At 46.9% G+C, this 12,542-nt stretch overlaps 3 protein-coding genes across 3 annotated transcripts; 2 read left to right on the forward strand and 1 right to left on the reverse strand.

Moving 5' to 3' along the window:
- Positions 1-602: 602 nt before the first annotated feature.
- On the reverse strand, positions 603-4,466 carry I302_103716 (uncharacterized protein; the record flags this gene model as incomplete). The annotated part of the gene is made up of 9 exons (XM_065869726.1): positions 603-1,150; positions 1,224-1,326; positions 1,389-2,008; positions 2,077-2,196; positions 2,262-2,355; positions 2,469-3,324; positions 3,383-3,560; positions 4,064-4,326; positions 4,426-4,466. The coding sequence occupies 9 exons, from the start codon at positions 4,464-4,466 to the stop codon at positions 603-605; spliced, it is 2,823 nt and encodes a 940-aa protein (XP_065725798.1).
- Positions 4,467-5,110: 644 nt separating this feature from the next.
- On the forward strand, positions 5,111-8,969 carry I302_103717 (uncharacterized protein; the record flags this gene model as incomplete). Its single annotated transcript, XM_019189085.1, has 19 exons — positions 5,111-5,250; positions 5,313-5,338; positions 5,405-5,569; positions 5,659-5,864; positions 5,945-6,097; positions 6,160-6,274; positions 6,338-6,429; positions 6,486-6,563; positions 6,628-6,735; positions 6,790-7,007; positions 7,066-7,239; positions 7,299-7,397; positions 7,454-7,535; positions 7,595-7,736; positions 7,797-7,862; positions 7,929-8,036; positions 8,095-8,330; positions 8,428-8,492; positions 8,558-8,969. 19 exons carry the CDS (start codon positions 5,111-5,113, stop codon positions 8,967-8,969), a joined length of 2,685 nt encoding a protein of 894 aa, XP_019048647.1.
- A 904-nt stretch (positions 8,970-9,873) lies between these two features.
- Positions 9,874-12,212, forward strand: I302_103718 (uncharacterized protein; the record flags this gene model as incomplete). The annotated part of the gene is made up of 10 exons (XM_019189086.1): positions 9,874-10,164; positions 10,344-10,416; positions 10,493-10,553; positions 10,622-10,679; positions 10,792-11,247; positions 11,352-11,508; positions 11,588-11,657; positions 11,741-11,851; positions 11,924-12,109; positions 12,185-12,212. The coding sequence occupies 10 exons, from the start codon at positions 9,874-9,876 to the stop codon at positions 12,210-12,212; spliced, it is 1,491 nt and encodes a 496-aa protein (XP_019048648.1).
- Between the last annotated feature and the right edge of the window lie 330 nt (positions 12,213-12,542).

Consider the following 12,542-nt stretch of genomic DNA (forward strand, 5'->3'; position numbering starts at 1 on the left):
TTGATAGCATACATTCGTAAACGATACTGACTCGCCTCAAGGCAATATGGGAGATACAGTTGTGCAATTTGATGTCTTGTGCGATCAGGCATAGCCTTGTGCTTGTTCAGAGTAACATGATCGATTTAGGCGTCCGTATAATGACAGTACCGACCAGATAATCTCGAAGAGAAACTATGCATTGATACTATGGACATGGTGAATATGATGGATGATGAGACTGCAGATGAATATGTACAAAGCTGAATGTATCCAATCGACTACGAAAATTCGTAACATAGGATTGAGGATGAGTGAGAACAATGAGAATGATTAAAAGTGCTATGTGAGTTGATGCAAGAACGAATTGAGGAGGGGCTACCTCTCCATGAAAAAGCTGCTAAACTACATCAGGATGTATCCACGATTTTTATGCTGCTTATACTCCGGATGTAAACATGCTATATGCAGTAGAGCCCGTCAAGATGAGTAACTTTAAGACGATCAGATATGTCGATTCCTGCATCTGTCGCCGTGTGCACAACTGTTTCCACAATCATAAATCAGCTGTCTTGCAATATACCAGATCACTTCAGTTCTCAGTACATGAAAGAAGGCACAACTCACTCTCCCCTTGACCAGAACCTACATACTGAGACATTCGGATCCCTATCGACCGGTCTAAGATCCCTCGATTGGTTATAATTATCGTAGTTCCTCGTGTAGTCATTTTGGCTGTTATTCCATCTATCATTGGTATTGCCATACCCACCTGCTGCTGATTGTTGATTCCATGCATTCTGTTGATTGTGGCCATGACTGTATGAATCATATCCAAACCCGCCTCCATATGTTTGTGGTAGTGGTTGGGGAGGAATGATATTGGATAACCCCTTGAGCAAGTTCCCTATAGAATCCTGTTGGGGCAATGCACTGTTCGTGGTGGTAATTGGATTGTATGTCCCCCTAGATTGATATTGTAAGATCTTTTCGGAAGCATTCATAGGCTCCATCTCTCTTGTTGGGTTGTTCCCTTCCACGATTCGGACGTCGGTCTCGGACGGATCGGGGGTAGGTGTGCCGGGTGGGTTGAACAGTGCCAACGTCTCGCGCTCTCTGGCGGATTGAGTACGCGATTCGTCGGTCTCGATGAGGGTTTCGTCGTTGTATGCTATGTTCACAACGATTTTAGCATTTGCGTGGACAGCGAGAAGGTGCAGATGGAATGGATGTGCCGAACTTACGAATCGGTTCATACCATTCAATCATACTATGTCCCCTAGCAGAAGCCAGCGCGGCACCCTCGTCCATATCCAAATCATGTGCACTACGTCCATGTACGTCCTCCTGCATATACAGACATTCATCAGTCAATGAGCTCTGCCCATAATGAACCGCAATGAACTCACCTCGTCAGCCTCCACTTCCCACTCAAATTTCTCAAACTCCTTGGCTTCCTGCCTGAACTCTTTGACCTGTTCCAGCGCCCCACCGCCTTCTTCAGGCTTGACAAGATCTCTAAACCGGACATTCCTTACAAGTTTCCCTTTTGCGTTGTACCGATGTTTGATCTCTTCTGCCTTCTTATTCTCAGTCGAAGGTCCAGCTTGGTTGGGCGCAGACGAATCAGATACACTAGGCCTTGCGTTGGGCACAGGCACAGGACCAGCTTTGAGCTGCTGAAGTAAGTTTGACACTGCCGAGGCCGGGCCTGACGCGGCAGGTGGTGGAGGTTGGGCAGCCTTTTTCTTGATATCTGGTAATTTGCTTTTGGGTTTCGAGGTAGACGAGGAAGCAGAGTTGGAACCGAAGAACGACATGTCTGTGGCACTTTTACTTCCTGTCTTGGAGGAGCTGGCGGTAGCATTAGCATTACTTGATGATGAACCTGGTCTGATGGGAGCTTTTGAGCCATTGATTGTTGAGCTTGTGGCTGGTATTTTCGATGAAGGGGGTTTGGAGGGTCCAGCTTCGATCTTGGGTTTGATCTCGTCTTTGGACAATTCGTCGATCTTCCTTTTCTTGTTATCTGTACGAGTAGTACACCATGACTGGATTAGCCACGATAGTTCCCCTTTGTTGGATATATTGACTTACTGGAATCCTCGTCCTCTTCTTCGTCAGGGGCACTTCGTCTCCCTCTTGGGATAAGCACGTTGACGACGTAACTGTCATACCGATGGAAGGCAGATTGAATTGCTGAGCTACTTGCTAGATCTATATATCACAGATTCGCCATCAGCCCCTACACCATACAGAAGCAATGGACCAAACACACTCACTCTTTTCGTTGGCGATGGTGACCAGCTTTCTAGCTCGAATTCGCATTTTGGTATCTTCGATCTCATCTATTGGCATATCCGTCTTCGCCAATACCTATTGCCACGTGAGCAGGCGAATTGCAACTTATCAGTATCATTCTCGTACATTGCATGATGCATCTTTGCAGACTGACTACTACAAGAGGAGATCGGAGGAAAGATAATCACCTGTAAGATTGGGACGATCACCGCTTCCCACCGTTCGATATCTTTGATGCACTTCACCAACCAATTTGACCATACATCACAATACCTTTCATCGTCAGCCATCGCTCTGAGGTATTCAGGCGAAGCGTAATTCCTCAATGCACTGACGATCTCGAGAACCTCCTTGGGGGTTGGTAAGAAGAGTGGTGGAAGGATATCACCTTTCTTGTTCTCCCTCTTACGTAGATGTTTAAACAGCTGTACTGGTCTAGGTTGTTTGAGTGCATCAGGCAATAGGAACGGTCTGATGGTTTTCATACTTATTGGATCAGCCGCGGCGGGTGGCGCAGCTGCCGGCGCTGAAGGGACATTTGGTTTGAGCTCATTGAGAAGGTTGCTATTGTCAATATTGACTGGAGGATCGATGGATGATGAGCTTGCCCTTGTTCGCTTGATTGCCTTGTTTGATGGTTCATTCGCTTGGATAGGTACCAAAGATCGTTTTCTACTTGGTGCAGGCTGTACAGAGAGAGGGTAATGAGGGATCGGTGATGGAGTTCGCGATGATCCTGGGGGAATTAAGCGCATGGGTGAGTCTGTCGAACGAATCTGGTTGGCAGGTTCGGCTTTTACAGGAAGATCATCTTGCGTAAGATCAATCGTGATTTTTGGTTGAGGTTGAGCATGGAATTGTGGTTGAGGCTGAGGCTGATTTTGGATTTGACCCTGATACGACTGACGTTGTACTTGCTGAGGACGTTGTGGCTGCTGCAGCAGATGAGTGGAGATTGACGGACCAGCAGTGGCATTGGCACCCGCCTGTTGTCGCTGTCGTTGTTCTTGGAATAATCGGTATACGTGCATCTGTTGCTCAGGACTGTTTTAAATTGTCGTCATCAGCCATATACGTTTCATACACTGCATCGATCACTTACCTCATATTGGCAATCTGAGGGGGAAGGGTGATACCCGGAATCTGCTGTAGAAGAGCGATAGGATTCGAGGTCCTCGGCTGTTGCTGTTGAACAGCTTGCGGAGCGACATCTTGTAGCGATACGAAACCATAAGGTGGTGTTGATTGAGCTGGTTGATTGTAGAATTGCTGCTGATGGTCTGCAAGGGATATACGATATGTATCAGCGCAAATGCATCTCGTTTCTTTTTCTCTTCACCATTTCCTGTGGAATATAACAATTTGAACCTTATTCCATTTTATCCCCGCCACTAGCATGCCACAGCACCCCTCATCCACCCTAATGTCACGTGACCCACGCCATCGGATGTCGCGTGGTATCCGGATACGGGATAAATGATCACCAATCACATTTGGAATTCTGATATCACACCGCACGGTTCCCACAACATCACCACCAGTCTCCTCTGGTCTCCCGCCATCCTTTCAATTGGGGTCGAGAACAATGGATCGAGATGATGCACAGTCCATATGAAACGAAGGCAATGATCAATCGTTCATTTGGAGTGTACGTAGACGAAATGCTCATGGTTGTTTGGTAGAAGACCATATGGTTTCATGACAATTGATAACGTGTTGATGCATTTATTGACTTGGTCGAGAGATGAAACGAGAATGAGCGTAAAGACGGGATAGCACCTACCTTGATAGAGTCCATTGGTCTGCACAGAAACTCCTTGAAAAACCGTTGGTTGTTGAGAGTACATGTTAGTATGAGTGTTGGAGCTGTTTTGTTGATGTTGTTGGGTTTGACGAGATGAATGGACATGAGCCCATGCTTCGTTCTCCGTCATTCCTTCAGCTACCATTGATCTAGCCAGTAACCAATCTTCAGGCGATTCACCAGCTGGAATGGGTGATTGTTGGAGTTGGTTTGATACCCACGCTCGTTGAGTGGGATCTTGACTATGAGATACGAAAGAGGTATTACGTCAGTCCCGATAATTCAGTGTCCGCCCGCGTCGGGCAGCACAGAAGGGGGAAGGGAGGGAAAACGATGCGCACCAGTATCGATTCAAGACGTTCCAAGGCCAATTACTGTCCATCTGGACGTGTTCGTATGAACGATCCACTACAGCTGTATGTGATGTGGAAGCGTTTTACCGCTGTACCCTCCCTAACAGCTAGGGAAGGGATTATGACAACTAGAAGCTATCGCCTATGAAAAGCACGATGTGACACTTTTCTGTTCTCTAGATTGACATTACTCGGTGAGCTCATTGACAGCAGTTCAACAGCACATATGTACGGATGGATGCTATATAACTTGAGCAAGACGGTACGTTTGGAATAGAAAGAGAGAAGAGAGAGAAGAGAGAGAAGAGATGGGATTCAGAAGGTTGGGTGATGTGTTTGGGTAAACCCGTCCAGTCAGACGCATTTTGGGATAAACTCTAGTAAGTCTGTTATTATTTCTTTCGGCTTAGCTGTCTTGGCCACGTGGTTTTAGCATGGGTGATTCGGTCGCGTCGGTTTCTGGATTTAGTTCCGGCGGTGTTGTTGCTGCAATCTCGACGAGGTTGAAACCCAAAATGGCAACGTCACAATCACTTCAGAATCCATACTTCAGAACTGTTACGCCCTGGGAAGCTTTGACATACTCACTCCAGGTCAACAGAGAAGGTAGTAGAGAGGGTTCACAACGAGGCTGGGTATGGCCGAATACCAGTAAACTGTCGAGAACAACGATATGTCATACCCACCAACCTCGGACAGAGAGGAATTCGAACAGCATGAATTGCTATCAGCTGAAAATGGACATGACCACGGGGGACAGCCAAGTGATGCAGAGCTCAGAGCGGAAGAAGCTGAACGGGAGGATTTGATGAGGTATGTCCGCCACTCTTCCCGCTATAATGTAAAGGTAGAACAGCAGCTCATCATATATTTAGGCGGTATGAGGACTTCAGTACTGTCGGTATGTCAGCTGAGATGACAAGGTTTTCGTATGTGGTTCAGCTAATAACGGAGTAATTGGGCGTAGACTGGATCCAAGACTCTCTACTGGAACGGACAGTGCAGTCAAAGGGTCCTACCAATCCCATTGTAGCTCGATTGGACCGTATAGATGGTATCTTCGGCTATGTGTGGAGGTTGATACGGCGAGGCTTGGAGGAAGGTGAAAGTTGGGTTGTGATCACTCTGGTTGGTGAGTTTTCTCCCTCTTCTTTTGCTGCAACACTCATGTCATAGTATATCAACTTGACGAAGTAGATCAGCTGATCGCGCTGGATTTAGGTGTAACGATCGGAATCTCCGCAGCATTAATATCAATCATAACAGCTTGGCTCTCAGATATGAAGTTAGGGTACTGTACGACGGGATGGTGGTTGACGCAGAAGTACTGCTGTTTGGAGATCACAGAGGAGTTCGAGAGTTGTGCAGAGTGGAAGAGGTGGGGCGGGGTTTGGCCTCTGGGTTGGATAGCTTATATACTATGGGCGGTAAGTCAGCTTTCTCATCATATCCAATCAAGAGCAGGATATAGAGTATCAAAGGTGACCGATGATTGATATGATCATAGGGAATCTTCTCATTTTCAGCCGCTTTCTTGGTAAAGAACTTTGCCCCGTATGCTGCAGGATCAGGTATATCAGAGATTAAATGTATTTTAGGAGGATTCATCATCAAAGGGTTCTTGAGTGTAGAAACGTTCCTCATCAAGGGATTGACACTTGTAAGATTACCGTTCGTTAATGCGCATCGACATCGAAGCTTACAAGTAGATCCCCTTTACAGCCCCTCGCCATTGCTTCTGGACTGTCGGTCGGTAAAGAAGGACCGTCAGTCCACGTAGCTTGTAGTATAGGGAATGTGGTGGCTAGGTTATTCAGCAGATATGATCGGAGCCATCGTGAGTAATCCCCCTTGTCCTGAGAATTTCAAAATTAGTCCCGATACTGACTCAGCGTTGTAGTGAAAATGCGTGAGATTGTTACGGCTTCAAGTGCGGCCGGTGTCGCAGTCGCTTTTGGGTCTCCAATTGGTGGTGTGCTGTTTTCGATCGAGGTGAGCTAGCTAGCTACCTCTTTCAGTATCATCATTCAATGCTCATTGTGTAATAGGAAATGAATCAAACCTTTTCAAATCGAACAATGTGGAGAAGTTTCGTCTGTGCCCTAGTCGCTACTTTCACCTTAGCTGTAAGTCGTAAACAATCCTCCTTCCTGACCTTGTCAGTGTATTCTGATTTCTGCACCACGATAGTCTATGGATCCCTTTCGAACCGGGAAATTGGTTTTGTTTCAAGTCTCTTACGATAGGGATTGGCATTATTTCGAGATACCAGCCTACATCCTCATAGGTGTATTCGGAGTAAGCTAGGTACTCCACGTCGACGGGGATTGAGCTTATTTCAATATCGTACAGGGGTTATACGGGGCTTTCGTGATCAAATTCAATCTACAAGTCGCTGCTTTTCGTCGAAAACATTTGGCCAACCATGGAATCGCCGAAGCCGTCACATTGGCAATCATAACGGCCTTTGTAGGGTATATGAATAGATTCTTGAGGATAGATATGACCGAGAGTCTATCGTTGTTGTTCAGGGAATGTGAGGGTGGTGGTGATCATGAGGGACTGTGCCAGTGAGTATGCCATCATCAAATACCATACTTCTTGCTGAGCTGATATCTGTCTTGGTAGAACCTCATCACAATGGAGAATGGTCAATTCCCTTCTTATAGCAACTGTCGTCCGTACTGCCCTGGTTGTGGTCTCATACGGATGCAAGGTCCCAGCGGGAATATTCGTCCCTTCTATGGCAGTCGGAGCTACTTTTGGGCGGATGATTGGTATTCTCGTCAAGGCTATGCATACGTGAGTTGATCTAGTCTGTCGTCGTCTCAAAGGGTGTCAGCTCATAGTACATGGTGAAGGTCGTATCCCCAAGCACCGTGGTTCGCCGCTTGTGCACCCGACGCACCATGTATCACACCCGGTACTTATGCTTTCTTAGGTGCCGCTGCCGCATTAGCGTGAGTGAGCTAGATTGTTGCTATTGAGTCAGACTAGCTGACCTGATTATCAACAGAGGAATCACAAGGATAACAGTCACTGTTGTCGTCATCATGTTCGAGCTTACCGGCGCCCTCACGTATATCCTTCCTACCATGGTGCGTTTTCATCTGATCTTTTCCGCCCAGAGTACAGCTGACGCATGATATACTTCTAGATCGTCGCGATAGTAACGAAAGCTGTCAGCGATCAATTTGGCGGTGGAGGGATTGCAGATCAGATGATCAGGTTGAATGGCTATCCATTTTTGGAGAAGGAGGATAAGGAAGATACCACGGATAAAGCTTTCATCGAGCCTAGTGAGTCAGGCTCCCATACCATGGAGATCGCTACTTAGTCGGGATGGTGTTTTGTTATAGTCGCGAACGTAATGAAGAGAGATATCATAGTCATGGCAGCTACTGGTGTACCTCTTCAGCAGATTGGTGAGTCTTTCCTCTACCCCATCTCCCGATCATACACTTGTCGCTGACAAGCTCTATTATTCATAGGTGAGATGGTACAGAGTACGAGTTATCAAGGATTCCCAGTGGTCAAAAGTGATAGTGATAGAACTATAATTGGATTTGTGCGGAAGAACGAATTGCGATATGCTCTTGGTTTGTCATTCACTTCTATCCGATCGACCTGCAACATGCTGATATAATCTGTTCATAGACAAAGCTAGACGCACACGAAATCTATCACCCAACGCCATATGCACATTCCAGCATACCCCTCCGTTGACGACGGATAAGCCGATAGTCAACGAACATCTTCAGAGGCCTGATGTAGTCATTCCTGGTAGGACGGGAAGCATATTCAGGAGTCCGTCGATGGGTGCGGGTGGGTTTCCTAGGAGGGAAAGTGGGATGGAGGTTGAGGAGGTTGATTTTGGGGAATATGTTGATGAGGTGAGTTCATCATCGTCGAATCTCAAAGTTGCCATTCGATCGGAAACGAGGTGTGTGGCAATGAGAGGAGTAGCTAATCTATTTATTGTGATCCAAGATCCCATTGACAGTGTCGCCTAAAATGCCGCTTGAGATTGTCCTTCAGCTATTCAGACGTATGGGGTGAGCTCCCCAGTCCTCAGTGTACGCAATAAAACCTGATCAGCTGACAATCCCATCCGTATCAGCCCACGAGTAATCCTAGTCTCAGACCAAGGTAAACTAGTAGGCCTAGTAACGGTGAAAGACGTCCTCCGACACGAAGTAGTAGAACACCACCGACATACCAGATTGACCTCGGCAAATACAGGTATATCACCTATAACGCCTACCTCGCGCAGTAACCCCTACTCACACTCCCGGGACGATTCTTCCTCGACAGCCGGAGGGGGAGGATGGGATCTGGGATTTGGACTAGGTCATCAGCAGGATTCGCTGGAGGGGGGAGGAAACGGGTTGGAAATTGCTTTGGAAGAGGGTTTTGCATGGTTGAGGGTGGTCGGTAGTAGGGTATATAATGTTTTGTATGAGGGTATCAGAGGCGGAAGAGGACGAGGGGCAGGGAGACAGAATACGGATTTTGATTTGGGAGAGGAGTGATTTGGGTATCATAGATGGTCATCGTTGGGCGATGTTATCATTACTTGTGTATACGACTGTTGCTGGCTCATCGATTGCACGGCCAGCGCTCATTCATCTTTCTCCGTGTTCAGAAACCATATAATCAATCAGTATCATCTCCTGCTTTCCACCAACTATGTACATGTTCATGGACATCGCGAAGAACGAAGAACACCATCAAGCAGGGTTAGTACCCCTCCTTCGACACGTGACAATTCTCGGATCGAAGCTAAGCTCAGGGTGAGCTCATGATCAGTTGAAATTTCGGTTAAACGCATGGTCTCTTCCAAGATCATCATCTGCTTGACTGAAGGAGCACTACTCGTCTTCCTGTCATGTCCACCATCTCAATCCAGCACTCATGACCTAGATTGTGGATCCTACGAATGAAAGACATAGTAATGCGGAAAACTTAGCATGGACCGGCAGTATGAACGGATGGCGGGCGACGGGATGTAACGGATGTACAGAATATTCCTAAACGAAAGACGGTCAACCGAGCTTGGCTTTAAACGAGGTCAACAAATGTTCTTTTTTGGGACGGTGGTTCATGGTGGAATACATGAGCAAGATGATCGGAGCTAAATATCTGAAGGGGTTGGGCTCGCTTAAGGTAGCATACGAGCACGGTAAGTTAAGTTATCCATGGGTTGGACTTTCATCGCTGACAGGCTAATAGGAATTGGGAAGATTGTTAGCTTTATTGGGATTTGTCAGATGATCATTACTTAGCTTAGCTTTGACAGTAGGACTCGGTTGGATAGCTCCACAAGCAGAGTAAGTCCATCTTCTTGAGGGATATAGACGTATCCTCTGTCACTCTGACCTTGAATTCATGTTCAATCATTTTCTTTCCTCCATCTCAGAATAATACCAGAACATAATGGGTTTACTATCATCTACCAAACCGCCCACTCAATCGGAAATCATCGAAATGCCCTCCTCATCTTCCACTCCCGCTCAGGCTGAACTCGGCATACGGGATAACGATTCCTCGGTCGATCCCAAGGCGGACAAGTCCCAGACCGAGGGAGGGTCCGGCAAAGTAGTTGATGCTGTGTGGGGTGAGATTGACCTGTCCGATGGGTCCGGGCCTAATTATAGGAATCTGAGTTGGGTCAAGGCGAGCGTTTTGGAGGTCAAGACGCAGATCGGGTTGGGTGTGCTGGGTTTGGTGAGTTGCGTCTTTCAAAGAATGTCGTGGTGGTGAAGAAGGGTTACATCCTTGTCACAGAAGGGTGTGTTTTGTGATTTGGAAAGGACATCGGAGGGAGGATCGATACTTCTTGAGAGTGATGGAACAGGAGGGAGTAGCTTATTGCACGAGTACTGATCAATTGAGCCTCTTTATAGCCTGCAGCACTGAATGTACTCGGCTTCGTACCTGGGATATTGTGTATCCTGGCTATCGCCATTATCATTACTTGTAAGTGCACATACGAGATTATGACCAGCTGTGACCTGTGAGGACCCTGCTGATCTACATTGTTTTCCCGTTACAGGGTCAGATTATGTCGTCGGTACTTTCAAGATGAACCACCCAGAAGTATATACCGTAGCTGAGTGAGTAGCTATCAATAGTTCGATCGTGTCTGATCCGACGAGGCTCAAGCTAATTTCTGGTTTGTTAGTGTCGGATATATCATGTTTGGACCTTGGGGAAGGGAGATACTGGGATTCGCCTATCTTGTGAGTGTGATCCCTACTCGCACCTTACTAGAACCGTAAAGACAGGAGTCACTCCATGTCATCATCAGTCTCATTCCCAAATCTAGTGCTGATGGCCATAAACCACACCCAGCTCGAAGTAGTAGCCACCGGCGGAGCATCCTTCCTCTCCATCTCCGTAGCATTCAACGCCATCACCGACCACGCGACCTGTTCCGTCGTCTGGGCAATCATCGGTGCCGTCGCTGTCGGTCTCCTATCGTCCATCCAGACATTGGGCAAGATATCATGGTTAGGGTGGGTAGGACTCGTATCGATCATGTCAGCCATCATAACCCTCATGATCGGTGTGGGCATCTCGTCGAAACCCTCTCTCGCGCCTGAAGGGGTAAGGGGGGTGGACTGGCAGATCACTACTCAGGCTGTGGCTCATCCTAGCTTCGTGGAGGCTATTAATGCTGTTTGTATTATCATTTTCGCGTATGCTGGGACGCCGAATTTCTTTAATATCGTGGGGGAGATGAGGAACCCTGAGGATTTCACTAAGAGTGTACTGGTGGGACAGACGGCTATTACCACGATCTACCTTGTGAGTGATCTAGTTCCTTTCATTAGTCAATCACTCATCTTGATATTTCTTGGGTACTCGGAGTGGGTCAGGCGTTGTGCTAAGATAGTGTTTGGTTTCAATAGGTCGTCGCTGCGGTTGTGTATCACTATGTCGGACAATACATCGCCTCTCCCGCTTTGGGTTCAGCAGGAGTGGTATTGAAGAAGGTGTGTTATGGATTGGCATTACCTGGTTTGGCGGTGGGAGGAACACTGTTCATGCATGTTGCTGCGAAGTATAGTGAGTTGCAATGTGAAACTTGTTCTTCAATGTTCTTTTTGAATTGGATACTTCGGTGGATACTGACTCATCATCTCAGTCTTCGTTCGTGTGCTGAGAAACTCGAGACATCTGGCTAAGAATACACCTACGCATTATGTCGCTTGGTAGTGAGTATTATCATCTTACCTAAAACATAATGTCAATAAATAGTGAAACTTAAGGGAAGAGACTGATTTGATTTTGGCTATAGCGGCTGTGTCGTTCTCGTCTGCGCAGTTGGATTCATCATTGCGGAAGCTATCCCATTCTTCAATGATCTGTTGTCACTTATCGGAGCTTTGCTAGCTACGGTGATCTGCATGTGAGCTTCTTTCCGCTGTGCTATCGTACTCACCAAAAAGCCTTAGGCTGACAATATGTGTATCTACTTCAGCCAAATGGAATCATTCATGTGGATGTGGGATAACATCCGATCGCCTTCCCGAGGAACCCTCTCGTGGAACTTATTAATGGGGATGAACATCCTGTTCTTCATATTGGGCTGGTTCTTGATGATTGCCGGTACTTATGGGTCGGTAGTGACGATCAACGATAATTTCAAGAGTGGAGATGTGGGATCGTGAGTCAGACGTCGAATCCCCGAATCCCTGCATTGTTGGAAGGTCGGTTTGCTGATCGCTCTGATTTGATATAGTGCATTCAGCTGCGCTGATAATAGCTAGTGGCCTTTGTCGACAATCTCGATCGATTCATTCACTGTATAACACAAACAACATCGCATGGCATTCAGCATCACATATATTGGAGACGTCAATGCATACTCATCTATTACATTCACCTTCATGTTCCGTGCGATCACGAGTGAAATGACTAATCAAGCGAGGAGGTCTGTGTGTTATTCAAGGGTTACCCTGACTTGCAAGAGGGGAACCCTTACTCGGCTCCTGCGATCCGTTTGATCGTAACATGTGTTCCGGTGTTGCATGGAGAGGATTGCTTGACCTACAATTGATGAAGAATAGACAAGAATGGTAAACCAAGGTGCTCGAGTA

Source organism: Kwoniella bestiolae, chromosome 2, assembly GCF_000512585.2.
Source record: "Kwoniella bestiolae CBS 10118 chromosome 2, complete sequence".
Lineage (NCBI taxonomy): Eukaryota > Fungi > Basidiomycota > Tremellomycetes > Tremellales > Cryptococcaceae > Kwoniella > Kwoniella bestiolae.